The sequence below is a fragment of the Vulpes vulpes genome, chromosome 10 (assembly GCF_048418805.1).
Source record: "Vulpes vulpes isolate BD-2025 chromosome 10, VulVul3, whole genome shotgun sequence".
Lineage (NCBI taxonomy): Eukaryota > Metazoa > Chordata > Mammalia > Carnivora > Canidae > Vulpes > Vulpes vulpes.
Window position 1 is genome coordinate 59,846,217 of NC_132789.1, and position 20,239 is coordinate 59,866,455.

Sequence of the window (20,239 nt, forward strand, 5' to 3'; positions counted from 1 at the left end):
CACATAGATTAAACCAAAATAAGATTAGCCAGACCTAATTTGATTCCAATCCAAACCACACACCCTATGTATTCCATTCCAAATCAAGTTTAATTTACTGACTTCCTTGGGTCCCAACTGAACGCCCTACTGGAATTCATGAGCAAGGTCACAGAATATTACTGCAGGCCAAAAAAAGAATGTGCAAAACACAAACAAGCCTGGAAGCAGATTGGCCCAAAGACATACTGGGTTAAGATGTTTCTTTGTGGAATTCAAATGATAAAAGATCAAGTCTTCCAACAGGAAAAGCAGCTAACAGAGAAGCAGATGCAGTCGCATTTACACATCATTCATTCGTGCGTTCGTTCACTGAACAACCCGCTGTCGAGCACCTACCGTACACTCAGCCCTCCCAAACTCAGGGACCTCAACATAGGACACTTGGGGAGAACATGTGGCTTTTCCGGTGTCCAGTTCTGCTCTGAACGTAAGCTGTGACATCTCTGGGCACAAGCTTTACTTTCTATCTGTTTTATCTTTTGGTAATTTAGGAACTGAATTTAAAAACCCCCCTTTTGATTCTGGCAACTGATAGTTTTGGGGTTCTTTGATCCAAAGGATTTTAGACTTTTTTAAGCCTTCTTTGAAGTCAAGATTGACCTTTAAAGGATAAAGCCAATTTCCTTTGATAACAACCGGAGAGCTAATAATATAATAGCTGGATATGGTGTCGTACGAGGTGATAAGTCACTAATACGCTGTAGCTCATGTTACAAACCTGCACAGTATTTCCGACTGAGAACTCCTCCTAACGATGTGGAAGATTCTTGCTGAGTCCGAAATCTTTGGTTTTGCTTTAATAATCTATCATCTGGCCCACTTGATTTAGAAACAAAAAATTAAACACATGCTAACAACAGACTATAGATAGCTCAGACTTTCACAAATAGAACAAAAATGTTCACCTCTTGGTTGGAGCGTATCATTTTGGCGGACAGGAAATCAGAAAAAAACAATTTAGTCCCCATTGCAGCATTATTTAGTTGACTAGCGTTGGGCACGTCCATCAAGCTCTGTGCCACAATTTCACACACTATCCAAGGAGTAGAAAAACTGCCCTTTATGGTTTACAAGCAGTACAAAGTCATAAATTCTAAAATATTTTAATTTTACATAGTTCCTAGTGCCACTGGTATACAAATTCTGAAAAGGCACAGAAAAAAACCAGCTCATTTCCAGTTTTATTTCATGTAGCGTCTTAAGAGACAAGGTACATTTTTTTTGAGGTTTCTTGTTTAATATCTAGAATATTGTGTTCACATTCAGCGAATTCTTTAAATTCCTTTTACTGACATTCATTTGGACCATGAATCCAGAATTATGTAGGCATTTCCCTATTACGCGAATGGTTTGCTCAAGTTACACAGGAGTTCGTAGCAGGGTCAAAGGTCAGAATCTCTGATGGATGGCTTGCCTCGCCTGCCGGGATCCTTAGGTGACACCTCTGCTAACAAGTGAGAACTGTGCCGCCCTCCCTGATATCAACAGAGTTTCTAGGCTGAGCCTTCCTCTCGCCACCAGTTTCTCTCAGTGCACATACTAAATCTTTTTACCAGATCTGCTGCTTTCTCCTTCTCTGCTCATGCCTACCAAGCAAAGGCACAGATAAAAGGAAACCTGTAAGTGCAGAGGCAAAGAATGTGAATAATCCACAAGCCGGAACCTGACCAAATGAGAACTAACTAAGTGGATTTCTTTTCTACAGTCGAGAAAGCGAATGTCCTGAAATCAGATGGGGAGTCTCCTCATACAATGCGAGCGCAGCTGAACTTCATTTCCCTGAAAGCTTTTTCCCCAGAGTCCTAACGTAGCGATGAGAAAGTGCGTAAGTTGGTTTACTAAGAGAGAAAGAAAAACACCTGTCACAACTCTGTCCCCAGGACAAAACCTTAGAGAGTCATGGAAACCTTTCAGAAAAGTTCTTACAGCCATCCAACGTAATTTTTTTTCTTTTTTCTTTATTTTTTTTTGTTTTTTTATTGATTAATTTTTATTGGTGTTCAATTTACCAACATACAGAAGAACACCCAGTGCTCATCCCGTCAAGTGTCCACCTCAGTGCCCGTCACCCATTCCCCTCCAACACCCGCCCTCCTCCCCCCTTCCACCACCCCTAGCATCCAACGTAATTTATAGGTTGGTTGGAGAAGATCTAGTGGGCAGACAGACCTTGTCCTCACAGACTGGGGAGAACCAAATGGGGAACACAAAGCTCATGTGGAAATAATGACACCAGGCTTTTGCATTTGCCTTGTCACACATACTGATCCAGGTGCTCTTTATTCTATTTATTTATAAATTTTTAAACAAAATTTTAAAAGATTTTATTTATTTATTCATGAGACACACACATAGAGAGGTGGAAGGAGAAGCAGGCTCCATGCAGGGAGCCTGACGTGGGACTCGATCCCGGGACCCCGGGGTCACCCCCTGGGCTGAAGGCGGACAGGACACTCAACTGCTGAGCCACCCGGCCGTCCCTGCAGGCATTCTTTAAATCTTAATTCCTACAAATGCTAGATCCTTAAAAAGTCTCACCAATCCTTTAAGAGAATTAATCTCTCTTTCCTCTGTGCTTATTGAGGTCTATACTTGAGCCATATGTAAATTTATTGAAAACAGAGGCAGTCTGGTTGCTTCCAGTACCACCTTGGGCATCTATCATCATGCCCTGCCCACTAAGTACTAGAGTTTAAACGGATGGATTTCAGACTTTGGGTACATGAGAATTATCAGCATTTTTCGTTAAAAGGGCAAATCCCCAGGCCCCAGAAAACTAGACTCAGTCAGTATAGCTGAACTGAACCTAGTGATTAATTCAGATACTCAATAAACATTTACTAAATACTTTATGTGGTGTTATTAATTCCACTTTATAAACAAGAAAACAAAGCCAAGGGTAATTAACTTCCTAATGGTCACAAAATTTGTAATAAATAAGACTCAGGGTTAAGCTAACATAACAATCAAGGGCTCTCGTTCAGTCATTGTCACATTTACTTATTCAACAAGTATTTAAAACTCTCTTTTGGGCTTTCAAATGAAAAATGCTGGCAGACACTGAATGCCAATTTTTTTCTGTTCTTTTTAAGATTTATTTATTCATTCATTCATTCATTCATTCATTCATGAGAGACACAGAGAGAGAGAGGCAGACACAGGCAGAGGGAGAAGCAGGCTCCCTGCAGGGAGCCCTATGAGGGACTCGATCCCCCAACCCAGGATCACGCCCTGAGCCAAAGGCAGACGCTCTGCCGCTGAGCCCCCCGGGGGACCCAAAGCTGATTATTTCTAATCACTAGCTGACCGTCCTGGAAAAGCTTTCTGCTCCCAATGTAGCCCAGAGTAGCCATCAGAAAGGATGCAGGTCTAGAAGAGCAAAGGGGTGTCCTAGAGTTTTATTTCTAGATACAGCAGCACTTCACTATTTTAGGAATAGCTTTTCCCTTGGTACATAGAATTTTTTCAATTGGAAATATATATATTTTAAATATCCCCTCGATATGTTTTCCTGTGTAGTGCTTAGTTGGCCATTTTCAAGATGTTAAGAAAATCCAACATCTCAATCCGTATTACCTCTGGTAACCCCCACCAATTTAAACTGAAGCCCCAAATATTTTTAGTTGAAAAGAGTCTATCGCCTGCCTTAATTTTTCTCATTAATCTCACTCATAGGGAAAAAAAAAGTTCCTATTTCTGAACTTGATTCAGAATAGAGATTGGGGCGCCTGGTGACTCAGTTGGCTGAGGTCTGACCCTTGATTTCAGCGCAGGTCATGATCTCAGCGTCAGGAGACGGGTCGGGGTCAGGCTCTGTGCTCAGTGGGGAGTCTGCTCAAGATTCTCTCTTCACCCCCTCCTCCCTGCATGTATGCAATTCTCTCTAGAAACAAGTAAACCTTAAAATAAATAAAATAGAAATTAAACTTTCTTCTACCTTACAAATTTCATATGGCAAGTCACCTGTCACCTTAAGTCACCTTAAGCAAGGTATTGTCCTACTAGAGGGATATTAATCAGATATGTAAGATCTAGGAATGGACAAGTATATAAAATCCAGTATTTGAGGGGAGAATACAACAAAAGGAATTAGACTGTGTGTACAATTAAAATTAATATACATATATATTATGCTCTAATAGGACATAGTATACGTAGAGTATAATATATATATTGTCCACATTCCAGTTAACTATTTTAGGCCAGAAGACAAACATTACTTTCAAATTTCTGCAATTCAGAGGGAAAAATGTTTTGCATTGTGCCACAGTGATAAAAAAAAAATCATCCCTGGTACCGACGCTATAATTGCCACCGTCTGTGTCGCTGCTTTAGAGCACGTGTAGCCACATCAACAAAAACTGCTTCTTGTTATTGAGGAGCAGGTCCAGTACACAAACAACCTCTTGCTTTGATACGCTTCCTGTTCTCTGTTATCAGGACATACTGGTCACTGGCAATCAGGTTCACTGAAAAAACAAGTGGAGAAGTAGAGAAAGAACTTGACTGGTTGCCAACCCTCATGAATTCAAGCTGAATCACCCTGTTTGTTTAGTTCCCGTATCAGCTTGGTTAATGACACTGCCCTGGAATATATTTGTTCAGGAGTCCAGGCAGAGGCATTGCTTAGCAGGAAAACAGGCCCAGGATGAGGCTGGGATTTGGAGAGAAGAGAGACCTAACTGGGAAATATTCAGAGCTTCTTGAGAACATGAACTAAAGAAGCTCTTTATTTCTAAGAGATTCCTTCCTTTACCCAAGACTGTACAGGGTTCCTCCAACAGCCACAGCTAGCAGGGGACACAGAGGTGATACACGAATCAACACATACTGCTTTCCTTTTTAGGACAGGGTTCTTCTGACTTGCTTCAGGTGGACCTCTAAGGACAGACAGCCTCTCTGAAGAACAGAAATAGAAAACCAGATGCTAGTTTTATTACTTAGCCAGAGCTTCCTGATTTTTTTTTTTTTAATTTCAGGAAAGAGAACCATTATAATGTTCTCAACTTCACTGGTACAAGTCACGCTAGAAGAGTCACTTCAATTCCTGTGCTGAATTCCCACCACGGCTGTGAACAGGCATTGCATTGCACACTCTATGCGCATGACCTCATTTATTCTTCACAACGACCCAACTAAGTTGGGCGCTACTTTGTCTTTGCTGCAGATGGTGAAATGATAAAGCAGCTTGTTCAAAGTCACACCAGTCAAAATACCATGGACTTTCTTCACAGAGTTGGAACAAATTATTTTAAGATTTGTGTGGAATCAGAAAAGACCCCGAATAGTCGGGGGAATTTTAAAAAAGAAAACCTTATCTGGGGGCATCACAATGCCAGATTTCAGGTTGTACTACAAAGCTGTGGTCATCAAGACCGTGTGGTACTGACACAAAAACAGACACATAGATCAATGGAACAGAATAGAGAACCCAGAAGTGGACCCTCAACTTTGTGGTCAACTAATATTCGACAAAGGAGGAAAGACTATCCACTGGAAAAAAGACAGTCTCTTCAATAAATGGTGCTGGGAACATTGGACAGCCACATGCAGAAGAATGAAACTAGACCACTCTCTTACACCAGACACAAAGATAAACTCAAAATGGATGAAAGATCTAAATGTGAGACAAGATTCCATCAAAATCCTAGAGGAGAACACAGGCAACACCCTTTTTGAACTTGGCCACAGCAACTTCTTGCAAGATACATCCATGAAGGCACGAGAAACAAAAGCAAAAATGAACTATTGGGACTTCATCAAGATAAGAAGCTTTTGCACAGCAAAGGATACAGTCAACAAAACTCAAAGACAACCTACAGGATGGGAGAAGATATTTGCAAATGACATATCAGATAAAGGGCTAGTATTCAAGGTCACACCAGCTAACAGTGGTACAGCCGGGATCTGAATTCAAGTAGCTCTAACTTGGAAACTAGTGATCAAGTGGGTCGAATCTGGAAGCTGCCCCTTCCTGAGGTGGTGCCTACAAAGAGCATTAGACGCGGTCCCTAGCTTAATACCAGGTTTCGTCCAGTGATGAATAAATCTTCTACATATTCCTGACTGTGGTGGATACCAACCTTCCCTCCCCAACTCCTTCAGAGTTTGCTTCGAATGCTAGGTCCTAAGAAAGTCCACCCCAGTCCTTTAGGAATTCAATCTCTCTCACTCCTCTTTTGCTTGTGTAGGTTCTATTCTTTAACGGTATGTAAGTGTTCTGGGAACACAGCCCGGTTCCTTTGAATATTCCTGGGGATGCCAGGGGACTAAAGTACAGGAAGAGAGGGACTATCCCACTGAAACATACTGCCTCTCTCTGTAACACTACATTGAAGAGGCAAAGAAAAAATAAGGGTTAATTTCTACTTTTCATCAAAAAATGTTTTATGACCGTTTGTATCTTACAGTATCTTGTAATCTCTAACCTTCCCTCTAAACAGCCCTGTGTTGCAGACTAATCTTGTGAGTAGTCAGACATTTTTTCTTAACACTGTATCAAACGAATGCATTCTTACCAAATGTGATTTGCAAGTTCTTCAAAATGGGATTTCCTATGCCTTTGACTGATAGATAGCTTTGGTTTTACTTTTGCACTACAATACTAAAAGAAATCAGGTACCTTTCTATTAGTTTTCCTTAATAATTTTTTTCCATAAAGCTAAAATGCCCACTGATGACATCATCTACTTTAACCACAATAAACAGTTCCCAATATTTAAAGACTTTATTCATTTGACAGAGAGCGAGCAAGCACAAGTGAGCACATGCAAGCAAGGAGGGGCAGAGGAAGAGGGAGAAGCAGACTCCACCGAGCAGGGGGCCTGACTTGGGGCTCCATCCCAGGGCCCTGGGATCATGACCTGAGCCAGAGTTAGACATTTAACTGACTAAGCCACCCAGGCACCCCAAGCGTTCCCACTTTAAAGGGCTGCAAATATTTTTCCAGATAAAAATTTGTAATATAATAGAAAGACTATGAATATTATGTCCCACGATATATCTAAACAGGAAGAGCAGCTGATTATATATGAATTAAGACCACATACTGAACAATTTTGCACATTTTAACGTGAATAACACACTTAGTTGTCAAAACCCTTATTTCATCTTCCACCTGTGTAAAAAGTCAAAGTCCGATCTACCTTTCCTAACTGGTTCATATTAACTTTTTCGTATTGCTCAACTATCTGACACCAAGTAGAGAGCTTCTTCCTTTATTAAATCCATCTTGACTCATCACAGAAGCTTTTTTAAAAATGAAGAGTAAAATTATGCATTCAGTCTACTATTAAAAGGTAGGTTTTTGCTTTCTAGCTTCCTTTTTAACCTTATCTGGTTAGATATCAAAGTAAAATGAATGAATTGTAAGGGTTATTAGAACAGTGCTATCTCTTTAACATGAAGGTCCAACATTACATAAATTCTTTCCAAGAAGTTGAGTGGGAAGAAAATGTAACCTCTTGCAGAGGTGAAAAGAGAAACTAGACACAAGAGATTAAGAAAATATGTGGGTGGTATACAGCTACTGATAGAATTGTGTGCATGTACAGAGTGACTCTCGAAGAATAAAAACAGAGATTTGACAAAGTCTAAGATAAAGGGCTCCAGGTCCAATTAAGACTAAGGCACCTTGCAAATTTTTTCAATAGGCTTGCTAATGGAGTAGGTTCTCCTATAAGGACTTGAGGCATTGTCTAAACAGTCTAACTGAAGGATGCTTGTTCACTACACTTGTTCACTTGTCAGACATGTATGACATTACTGAGAAGATTGATTTAGAGTTCTAGAAGTAAAGAAGACTGATTAGCTTGTGCAGGTGTATGAAGAATGACACATTAGCAAAAGGTTATGTAAACCATTTACTCAAAAAACAAAGACCAGGGTTTTACATTCCCAGACCCCTACTTTTCAAACTATGAAAGACCTGAAATTCTTTAACACCATCGGATTTAGCTGAAAAGAGTTCATTTTGAATTAAGAAATTATTAATGTAGCTTTAAAACACAAAGACAATTAAAATTTTCAGTTAGATTCAACATGTGTGCACTTCCTCACTTACTCAAGAAATCCCACCATTAATGTGTACAGGTCTTATCAACATGGAATTTTATTTTTTTTTTAACTTTTTTTTTTTTAATTTATTTTATTTTATTTATTTATGATAGGCACACAGTGAGAGAGAGAGAGAGAGGCAGAGACACAGGAAGAGGGAGAAGCAGGCTCCATGCACCAGGAGCCCGACGTGGGATTCGATCCTGGGTCTCCAGGATCGCGCCCTGGGCCAAAGGCAGGCGCTAAACCACTGTGCCACCCAGGGATCCCTGGAATTTTATTTTTTTAAAACATTATTCCTCCCACCATAATGTACACGTATTGCATAGTTTTCGTAAGAGGCACACAGATTAATTAGAATATTAACATTATCCCTTAACTCCAAAAAGTAAAACTCATGGTCAAGGTTTTGCTGATAGTTCAGGGAGAAAAAAATAACCAGTGTTGAAAAATAAATGAAAACTTATTTTTTTATTATTTACTATTTTACATGCAAAGCATATTAAAAGTGAATCTCCATCAATTTGACTATTCCACATTGAAACTCCATGCAACGGGAATTATGAAAGCTCTCTACACAATCCTAATGTGGTCAATAAATTATCCAGGTGTTTTCCTACAAATATTTAAGTATCTGAATTAATTGATTCTGCTACAAACAGTCCATTTTAGTTTCCATACAGTCTTTATAGGTAGCAGCAGCCATCTGATACTTAAATGTAGAAGAAAAAACTTGAATAAAATAGCCAAATCTTTCAAGAAACAAAGTTCACTGAAAAAAAGTAACGTTTAATATTATTATTATCTATTATTATTATTATAGGCATTCAGAAGGGGAATCAAAACAAAACACACATGTAATTAGTGTCCATCAGGTGATCATCACTAACATTCTGTTACTACCAAAGCAATATGTGTCAGTTCATGAACTGCTTATTAGATGTAAATACCTAAAAACAAACTAGTAATCAATATGTACAGAGAGAATGCCAGTAACAGTTTGTTGTATCTGAAATACACTGAATTCTTTTTGTCTCATTACTTCTATAAATTCCTTAATGTTCTTTTCATAAGCCATAATTACCTAAATAAAATACCGTAAGGTATTTCCCAATATGCATCACGTCTTCCACTCCACCATTGGGTTAAATCCTGCAGCAAATTAAACAGTACCTATTAACTAGACCTAAGAGACAATGGCTAGGTAATAGAAGAAAACCAAAACCCAAAAACCAAGTGTTGAATGAACTCTTCAGATTAGACCAGCTAATGCTAATTCAGATTGCACTTTGTGCTACTGATACACACCACATAGATTGTCCACTGGTCCATGTCCATTTTTAAAAATGGCTATAAGGAACCTACTAGACTAATAAATACTTACTAAAAGAATAGTTATGAAAATTTAATGTATTTATATTCCTCATCCATATTCCTCTCACATATTCACATGTAATTATTTTTAGAATAGGGATTTGGTTTTAACATGCTATGAGAGTCTAGCTAAGTAAAATAAAAAACCAATATGGGTTTAGGTTTTCCAGGGTAATTTTTCAAGTCTTAATACTGAGAATGAACCAACTTCTATACATCAATGAGAAATTTAACAACATGGAGGAAGGCACCTGATGAGCAAAATACTTGTTGTCTATTAGTATTATGCTTTCAGTTTAATGGAACAACAAAAGCGGCACCAGCTCTCAGATAAGTAATATATAAATCGCAATCCTAGTTGATGGGATGTCCTCTACTTTTCCGAGTGAGCATGGTTCCAAAGCAAAAGAAGCCAAGTCTGTTACATATTGGGAATGGTTCAGATACAGTGAGAGAATGTTAGCACTGACTTCAACATGTTATAAATTCTGACTCCTGGATGCTAGTTCTTTCTCACTTATTATTTTTCCCAATGAAAAGCTGGTGTGTTTGATTTCTTACATTACGAAATGAAAATCTACGCCCGAATCTTTTAACAGGCTATTCACTGAACCTTGTATAGTTATTAAATTAAGTGCCAACACTGCATGGAACTTACTAGGCACAGACTCAAGATTATAAAATACAAAAAAAAGATGAAAGATGACCATCACTATACAAATGAATATTGTCTAGGACATCAGATCAGTGATCAAACCCAAGGTCTTTTCTGTTTTATATTACAGTGTTGCATACAGACTTGTATTATTTTCAACAAAGTGTTAGTGGGCTCAAAATGTTACATTTTAATTTCTAATTATAAAAATCCAGGTTAATCCAAAAAACATAAATCCACATATAACTGAGGTAGGTTTTTCACCTTAGGAAAACATTGCTTTAACCACAATTAAAAAGTTACTTAAAAAAAAAAAATACATTGCTTCATATGTCTGCCCCTGATATTTAATTTTCTGTTTTAAACTACTTGAGCCAATGTGACAGTGCTAATCTCTACATTTAGTAAATTCCCTAAGAAATATATAAACACTACCCTCTTCCTCTCTAAAGGTAACTGTGGTGCAATAAAATGATTAACAACCCTAGAAAAATGAAATGGAGGTTACTTTGCTCAAGTTAATGTATGTCAGAAATCAGGGGACGACAAGTCATGTCCATTTTAAAGTTAGTGAACTGTTTTGAAAATAATATCATAAACACATTAAAACTTTGAATATGCTTTATTATACCATAAATTCCCAGGAAATATAAGAAACAAAATTTCTGAATGGAACTAATAATTTCACAAATACTAGCACTTTATTGACAACAGCCAAATTTTCTAAGGTAGTGCACGTATATTTAAGTTACCTTCTTAAAATCTCAATGCTTTTTATACATTTCAAAGGAAAATTATAGGAGATTCTAAATTTTTCAAAATTCAGTGTAAAAATCTACATGTGATATATATATACATCTTAAGGGCAGGAGGAAGGACTGCTTGTAAATTGCTTTGCCTGAGCTGTCAGGCTCCTGATTTGCACTAGGTACCATTATGTTTAAGATCATTGCTGGAAATTTTCCTAATAAACTGAAGAAAAGGATAAGTTTAAAAAACTGCTCAGTCTTTAAAGGCATTAAAAACTGGTATAATTCTGAAAGGGAAATGAAATATCCCTTACATACAGACTAAATAGAAATTTCAAATACTTTACTGAAAAACCAGCACACGAACATATTTTAAGGCTGGACACGGACAGCATTTTACAACATCCAAAGCTTGCACGCAAAACTAGGTAGTACCAATGTTTCCGCCACATGCCTAAGGGTAAGTGAAGGGGGACGAGTGCCCCAGGGCCAGCGCAGCGCCGGCGCCTGGCACGCCACTCGGACATGTGGACAGCAGATCACTCTTCCAGGATGCTCACTCTTCCAGGACGCTGGGTAAACACTCTCCGAAAAGGATGCCCTTATGTAGTAATTCTGCACCTACATCCAGTTTGGTAATCGAACATTGAGCTTTTTGGTAAATGTATTTAAAACCTATGAAAACTTCCCCAGAGACCAGATAAATTATTAAATAAACTATAAGGGGGACAAAATGCTGGTAGCTAACGTATGTTCATTCTAGGGTCTCCAGTGGAAGAGAGAGGAGGAAAGAGGTGACAACAGCTATTTCCAAACCTAGGTTATGATCAGAATCATCAGATGGTGAAATTTAAATATTTTGTCCAGGGTCTCACCCTAAATCTCTCTAGAAATTACAGCCAGGGAATTCTCTGTAAGCAACCCAAGTGATTCAGCCAAGGTTGAAAGTGAGAAGCCAATTTAGGTAATCACAAAGAATTTTAGGATTCAATGTGTGACATTTATCATTTACTCTACATTTGTCCAAATGTCTCACTTCCCTATTTTTCTAATAGTAAATAACGAAGGGACTTGGCAAGTGAAGAAAGAGTCAATAGGTTACCAAAATGGATTTTACTATGTTTAACTGGACAAGACAGTATGAGCATATTGGTCAGGATTCAACTACCAGACATTTTTTTAATGTTAATAAATCTTAAAAGAGGGGGTTTCCTTATTCAACATGAAAATTCAATATAAAACGACTCTAAACACTAAGTGATATTTAATAGAAAATTTGTACAATTCTTCAAAATTTTTAAAAATTGTTTTACAAAAAAAATCCAATGTTAGGAAAAAATAATCCCTTAAATTTGAGGTAGGGGAATAATTCTCTCATATGAGAACAACTATCACAGTGTTACTCTCCAGGTTAGAAATAAGGAAAATATTTCAATACTCTTTCTGTTTATGTACTAACTTTGTAAATGTAAGTATAAATGTTTTAAGTGTGGGTAAATATTTTGGTTTTGTTTTTAATGCAAATAATAATTAAAAATATGGATTTTTTTCTTTTACACTGAAATTGTACACACTCCACAAGTGACGAGTGAACAACTTTTTAAATATCTATTTTCACTTATAAACCTTGGAATAATAAAAATGGTAGTACCTACATAAGAAACTTTACAATGAAATTACAATTGTATGTTTTTCAAAAGCTAAAGTGATTTTAGATTTTTTCAACATTCAGATACAAAAATTATATATTTTAATTCATTGTAGCACAATTCAAGTATTCTCTAAAATTTTATATTTAGCCAACTAGTACATGATATTAAATGACTTTTCATAATAGCTTCTCTTTTTGAAGATGACTGTTACACAAAATGGTGTGACACTCTAGGACTCTAAATGGCTTAAAATAAGTTGAAAGAACAAATGACAATAGACAAAGCCTTTATGAGTAGTACATCAACAACACATATAAGTTTGCACACATCAGTAATAAGGCAATTGTGGGTAACTCCCCAAAAGTACTGGAATTCATGTAAACAAAGACTATGTATATTCCTTTAGGGAGAAAACACACTACCATAGATAAAATATATTCAAACGGTTGTGACTTTAAACCATATATTATTTGAATACCACACGGAACCAACAGGCATAACCTATCAATTTAATAACTGAGAGATGTTACTTATTTGTGAAATAGAAGGTTGATACTTTTTTGAAATAATGAAAAAGAAGTATTTTGAAAATAGACATCCACTGTTTTCTAGAAATAAATATACATACTTAGTGTATTGCAGCATAGGAGTATTGTCCTAGCATTAACCATAACATTCAATCAGTAGTTTTAAAATATTTTTTCCACATGGGGACTTCAATCTTCTACCTTGTTAGCTGACCAACAACTTTCAAAAGAGTTTTATTTTCCTGCTTTAGTTGTTCATTTTCATCTTCTATGTCATCTAGGTCCTTAAGGAAACAAAAAATAAAATATTATACGAGTTTTTTAAATACTTAAAAATATTCTGAAGATAAAAACACTTTAAAACACATACATGTGGGCAGCCCGGATGGCTCAGTGGTTTAGCGCCGCCTTCAGCCCAGGGTGTGATCCAGGGGACCAGGGATAGAGTCCCACGTCAGGCTCCCTCCATGGAGCCTGCTTCTCCCTCTGCCTGTGTCTCTGCCCCTCTCTTTCTGTGTCTCTCATGAATAAATAAATTAAATCCTAAAAAAAAATTTAAAATACATACATGTGCAGCAATGTCCACAATAGGCAAACTGTGGAAGGAGCTGCAGTGTCCATCGACAGATGACTGGATAAAGAAGCTGTGGTCCACATATACAATGGAATATTCCTCAGCCATTAGAAACGACAAATACCCACCATTTGCTTCGATGTGAAAGGACTTGGAGGGTATTATGCTGAGTGAAATAAGTCAATTGGAGAAGGACAAACATTATATGGTCTCATTCATTTGGGGAATATAAAAATTAGTGAAAGGGAATAAAGGGAAAGGAGAGAAAATGAGTGAAAATATCAATGAGGGTGACAAAACATGAGAGACTCACAATTCTGGGAAATGAACAAGGAGTGGTGGAAAGGGAGGTGGGCGGGAGGTTGGGGTGACTGGGTGATGGGCACTGAGGGGAGCACTTGGCGGGATGAGCACTGGGTGTTATGTTAAATGTTGGCAAATTCAACTCCAATAAAAAAGAAATTTAAATAAATAAATAAAATAAAAAATAAAAAATAAATAAAATAAAATACATACATGCAAAGATAATTCATACAAGCATTTAATTTGGAAAAAACAAGTGCCAATTCTGAAAACAACTTTAGATGGAATACACCCCACCTGAGGGAGCATCCACTTCAAGTCCTTCTCATTAGTATCACAATAAGATAGATCATCTCGTGTCAGATTTTTCAGTTTAAGAGAAGCCAAAAATCAGAATTCTTTAATTTGTATGTCTTCCAATTTTTAATCATTATAAATACCTAATTTTTTAGCTAAAAACAGATCTCCACTTCCCCCAAATTGAGGGCTAAAGAAAATACATATGTGGGTAATATAAGGCTCAGGGCCTTGGATTACAGTCTGTCAAATGGGGCATCAAAAAGATCAAGGTGTAAGGGTTTTTTTTTTTTTTTAAGATTTTATTTATTTATTCATGAGAGACACACACAGAGAGAGGCAGAGACACAGGCAGAGGGAGAAGCAGGCTCCATACAGGGAGCCCAATGTGGGACTCGATCCTGGGACCCTGGGGTCATGCCCTGGGCTGAAGGCAGCCGCTGAACCGCTGAGCTGCCCAGGGGTCCCCAGGGCGTAAGTTCTGAATGCACTCCTCTCATTCTGTAGGATCTTGAACAAGGGTGCACGTTGTAAGGTGAAAATCTGAAGCATAGAGTTGATCTGGTTCAATTTGTGTTCAGCTTTTCTCTAACATCGTGTTTGAGGAGCTTAAAGAAAAATGAAAGCCACTAAACTAAGTAATTATCCTCCAGCTTTAAAGTCATATGATTCCAGGTGTATGTTCCCTATATCAATCCTAGTGCCAAATATATAACCATCTGGTAAATATGAAGATAATCCACTCTAAGTTTCATTTAGAAGAAACTATTTCAAGGCAGTATGTTTACTGATAGTTGTGAAAGCACATATTTTAAAATTTATCCTTGTATTTCAAAATACTAAAACTTGGAGTAATCAATTTAAATTATAAGTATTCTGCTGGATAACAGCATTCTAGTAAATTTAGCATACTACCTTTGGACAATAGGTAAACGTTTTAAAATGTGCAAAAACAGAATCTGCATTTACTCACAAACTAAATGAATGATGTTGGGGAACTTACCTGTTGAAAGCAACAACAATAAATATACAAGATTTCAAGAATTACTACAACTGAGACCCAAGATTTATTATTTTTTTTGAGACCTAAGATTTAGAATTAAATAATAAATTATATTCTTGTATCATCACTAAGTTATAAGCTATAAGAGCAGGTGTTTTATCTTTTTAATGCACACAGTGCCTAAGACAGTACTAATATATCACAGACATCAAAACTATTTTCAGATTTTATTAAATCATATTCCAAAACCAACAGAGGCAGATTTCCCGGGTTCTAACCAAGATGAAAGACTGTCTACAATCATGGAAGATCTTAGACTTGGGGCTATGGAATACCTAATGTCAAATACTGGCTCAGATAGTTACTATGTGATTACTAACTATGATTTTGAGCAAGTTAAACTCTAGGTTTCGCAGTCTTCATCTATTACCTGTAGTTAATGCTCCAGAGCTTTATTAGAATGGATCTGCATGTAGGAAGCCTCTATTTTCTCTTCTTTCACTGTTAGAGTTAAAATTGGCTTAGGAATCTGTTCCCCTTTTCCCTGAAGCAAAAGTATTTCCATCTTATTTAGAGCCTTTTAATATGCAGAACTATGGAATCTCTTCTCAACACTATCACCTAAATATGGCTTAGCACTAATACCTGCTTCTTAAGCAAAAAATAAATTCTAGGGCTGAATGCAAGAAAAAGAGTTACAAAATAGTATAATAGAGACCTCGGGGGGGTAAGCTAAACCTAAAGTGGGAGGTGTCTAAGTATAACTGGAGGGGGAAAAACTGGTGAAAATACACACAAAGACATCTGGAGTTTCTTATGGCAAGAAAGTAGCAAGTTTAGTTGTTCACTGAGGCAACTCTGTGCCAATATCCTTTTATGTGTGGTGGTGACCAAGCTGCCTCTCACCTCCAGACTCTTAACAAAGCACTGAACAAATCCATTCATCAGTCCATCCCCAAAAGAATAGTATTAACTGAATACAACTGATAATTGGCCAGAGGAAATCAGTTTATAGAATGAAATGATGATTCTTACTACCACAAATTACCATCTCATTAAAAAAATGAAATTAAATAATCTCTTCATATACATATATTTTCATGTATACATATACATATTTCTTTCAGTTGCCAGGAAAAAAAAAGAAGAAAAAAAACTATGAAACTGGAATGTGTGAATACTCACTCTATTTAACAAATCAATTTCTTCTTTGAGTTTTCCGATCATTTCCTCTTTATCTTGCATTAGTCTCACAAGTCGTAAGTTTTCTTGCCTTTCTCTTACTACTTCCTGGTAGATATAATTACAAAGTATTAATTGGGAAGTAACTAGCTGTTTTTAACCTTAAATGACATGCGTCTGTCAAGTCTGGCGGAGTGCCTTAGACATAGGAAGATTTCCAATGCATTTCTTAAGTAACCTGTGAGGGAAGGAAAAACCTATCCTAAGAAAGACCCAAAGAATGAGAGGAATACAGGAGTTGTAAAATGTATTTTTTTTTTTTGTCTCAAAGATTTATTTATTTGAGAGAGAGAGAGTCCACAAGTCCAAGTGCGTGTGAACATGGGCACAGGAGCAGAGTTGGACAGGCTCCAAGCAAACTCCTTGCTGAGCATGGAGCCCCAGGCCGCCTTGATCCCACAATCCATGAGATCATGACCTGAAACCAAGAGTCGGATGCTTAACCAACTGAGCCATCCAGGTGCTCCATATTTCTGAATATGTTTACACAATTCTTTAACACTATTACCCGGGGCACCTAAGTGGCTCGGTCAGTTAAGTGTCTGCCTTGATATGACCCCAGGGTCCTGGGATCAAGCCCTGGGTCGAGCTCCCTTATTCAGTGGGGAGTCTGCTTTTCCCTCTCCCCCCACCTCAACTTGTTCTCTCTATTTCAAATAAATAAGTTCTTAAAAACAAAACAATACAAATACTAATACCCAATGACTTACCCTCTTTTAACACTTCACCACCATTAGTAATGAATAGCTTACTTTTTTAATGGATAATTTCCTGTTTGAGGAAATTCAAATTTTTTATTCAAAATACAAGGTTTGGGCCGCCTGGGTGGCTCAGTCAGTTAAATGTCCGCCTTGGGATCAGATCATGATCCCTGGGTCCCGGGATCAAGTCCCACATCGGGCTCCCTGCTCAGTGGGGAGTCTGCTTCTCCCTCTACCTGCTGCTCTCCCTGCTTGGGCTCTCTCTCTGACAGATAAATACAATCTTTTTAAAAATCTTAATTCAAAATACAAAGTTGAAGGGGCACCTGGGTGGCCCAGTCCACTAAGCCTCCGACTCAGGCAGTGATCTCAGAGTAGTTAGATAGAGCCCCTTGTCAGCTCCACCTCAGCAGGAGTCCGTTTAGGATTCTCTCATTCTCCCTGCCCCCACAATAAATAAATAAATAAATAAATCTTTTTAAAAAATACAAAGTTTAAGAAAAGGTGATGGCTGTACGGAAACCTCTAAACAGAAAAATAATGGTCCTTGAGGTTGCCTGTGGCTCTGCTAGTTAATAGATAAAATAAAGGAACTGAAATAGATTACTGGTTTTTAAACTTTTTTTCTTTAAATAACACAACACTTTTTCCAAAGAAATCTTATTTAGAATCCAGGGCCTTGGGCTGGGTGGACTATTTTGGGGGCGAAAGAAAAGCAAAACTGAAAAATTTTGCACAGAATTTAATCTCTTTCCTATTAACCCTCAGAAAAGGCGGCCAGTCACCCTCATTCATCAGCTGTTGCCAAACTACTAGGAAGTGGATCCAAACTTGTGGGGAGCTGTAAAAGTCTTTCTGAAGAAACACTTGAAACCTATTAGACTATGTATTCCTTAAAGTTTTTAATTTAAACTCACAGAAACTGGTATCAAAAATTGAGATGTGAACTAGAAACATTCATAATGCCATACAATTTTTTTAAATTAAATTTCTATGTAAAACAATCTTTATATCACAGGGAATAATTTCAACTCATCAAAACAAAACATATTTTCAACAATCAGAAAGTAATCAGCACCATTAGCAACTTCACAGATTAAATGTCGACAGAAGAAAACCTGAGTGTATGGTTAATAAATTTATGCCAATATTCATTTAACTTGTTTTCAAGGATACTCCTAAACAGGCTTATTCTGACAATAGTTTCAAACACCAAAGATAGCTCTAGGGTCAAACTAGAAACCAGAAGAAAGTCTACAAATGATAAACTCTACAGATAACGTAATAAATGCACAGCAGGACACACTGCCAGCATAGACTTGTAACCATTTCAAAGACAGACTGTCTTTAATATATTAGAGGTAACTTGGGGCAGAATGGAAGTGCCCATTAAATTTTTTTTTTTTTTAGTGCCCATTAAATATTAAGGAATAGGCTCCATTCCTAAAAATCTTAACATCAAGAGAACTGGATAGGAAAGTATTAAGGCCATCAGAAAATGCCTAGCCACAATGCATCTGGAAAATATATACTTAAGACCGTGATTCAGAACTGCTACTTGACTATATATGGAAATGCCAATTAACACTAATGATATCTTCCACTAGCGCCTCTCATTTTTTCCCCTTTGTTGGCACTCTCTCTCCCATACAAATTTCAATTTGTTTTCTCAGCTGCTATAAAAGTAAAAAAATAAAAAAAAAAGGAATCCCAATGGTATATTAATTTTATCAATCTTAAGTAATTTGTAATTCATACCTTTTCAAGATCTTCAATTTTCTTTTCCAACATGCTACTTGAGACCAAATTACCTGAAGTATTTGCATCCCTGTTATATCGGCTGAACCCACTTCTATCTGTTCGGGGATATCTACTTGAGACATCTTCTTCAGAGGCAGTTGTGCTATGGAAATAAAAAGATGTATTTTATAAGTACGTAATACTCAGCAAGAAGAATGCCAGGAATATTTTCTATTCACCTGAGATAACTACCATTCCCTGAGGACACATGGTTTTAGAAGCCGACTCATTTATAACTAAAGAAATTAATCATTATTCCAACACAACCAAAAAAATTTTTTTTAGTTAATTCTTTTGACCAATAATTACTGAGTAGCTGCTAAGTACCAGACACTGTTCTAGGCATGAAGATGTAACAGCAACAAAGACATGGACTCTGCCTTTCATAGGGCTTTCAGTTTACCAGGGAACAGAACCAATCATAATAAAGCAAGATGACCGTGACAATAAGGTAAGAGGCCTAAGGTACTATGACAACTATGACAGGAGACTTAAGGTAGATTATCTGTGACAGAAAAGCATTTTGTTTCCTTTTTCTTAAGTTCCAATCCATCATGGACTAATACTTCTTGTAAGATCAAATAAAAACAAACTAGTAGAAAAATAAAAATTTAGAAGGCCATATAAAATACAATTTCAATGTTTTATTAGCCATGCCCACAAAATTAATTTCAATAATATAATTAGAATGAACAGAAAAAAGAATTACATAAAACTGTGTGCTTTCACTGAAGTATGCATATAGGCAATCACAGAAAACAGCCATCACACTAATTAATAACTTTTGTCATTTCAGAATTCTAACTTAACTCAAAGTGATGACTGACTGAAATGGCAATTCTTCATATCAAATACCAGTTCAAACTCTCTGAACTAATAGTATATAAGAGTTTTTAATGTTATAAGTGAGTCTGCTTCTTGTTTTTTTGTATTCGTTACCCATTACTGCATTAAAAACTACACCAAAATTGGTGGCTTAAAACAACACACGCTTATTATCTCATAACTTCTGTTGGTCAGAAATCTGGAAGCAGTTTAGCTGAGTGGTTATGTTTCAAGGTCTTTTATGAGGTTTTGGTCAGGTCTGCAGTCATGTGAAGGCTTGACTGGTCTAGAGAATTCGCCATTAAGTTCACTCACATGGCTGATGGCAAAAGGCTTCAGTTTCTAACTGGCTGTTGACCAAAAGCCTCAGTTCTCAGTACACAGGCTTCTCCACTGGGCAGTTTACCACATGGCAGCTGGTTTCCAGAACAGACAAGACA

General features: G+C 37.1%; 1 protein-coding gene across 2 annotated transcripts in view; it reads right to left on the reverse strand.

Moving 5' to 3' along the window:
* Nucleotides 1-8,549: 8,549 nt before the first annotated feature.
* PAWR (pro-apoptotic WT1 regulator) overlaps nucleotides 8,550-20,239 on the reverse strand; it is a 103,078-nt gene continuing 91,388 nt past the window's right edge. Inside the window, exons 4-6 of one of the 2 annotated variants that reach the window (XM_025992355.2) lie at nucleotides 18,933-19,077; nucleotides 16,417-16,521; nucleotides 8,550-13,338 (exon numbers count right to left, since the gene is read on the reverse strand). In XM_025992355.2, coding sequence (XP_025848140.2) covers nucleotides 13,252-13,338; nucleotides 16,417-16,521; nucleotides 18,933-19,077 — 337 coding nt within the window. In that variant the 3' untranslated portion in view covers nucleotides 8,550-13,251. The remainder of the gene's footprint in view (nucleotides 13,339-16,416; nucleotides 16,522-18,932; nucleotides 19,078-20,239) is intronic. The other variant, XM_072724445.1, reaches the window with a different exon arrangement.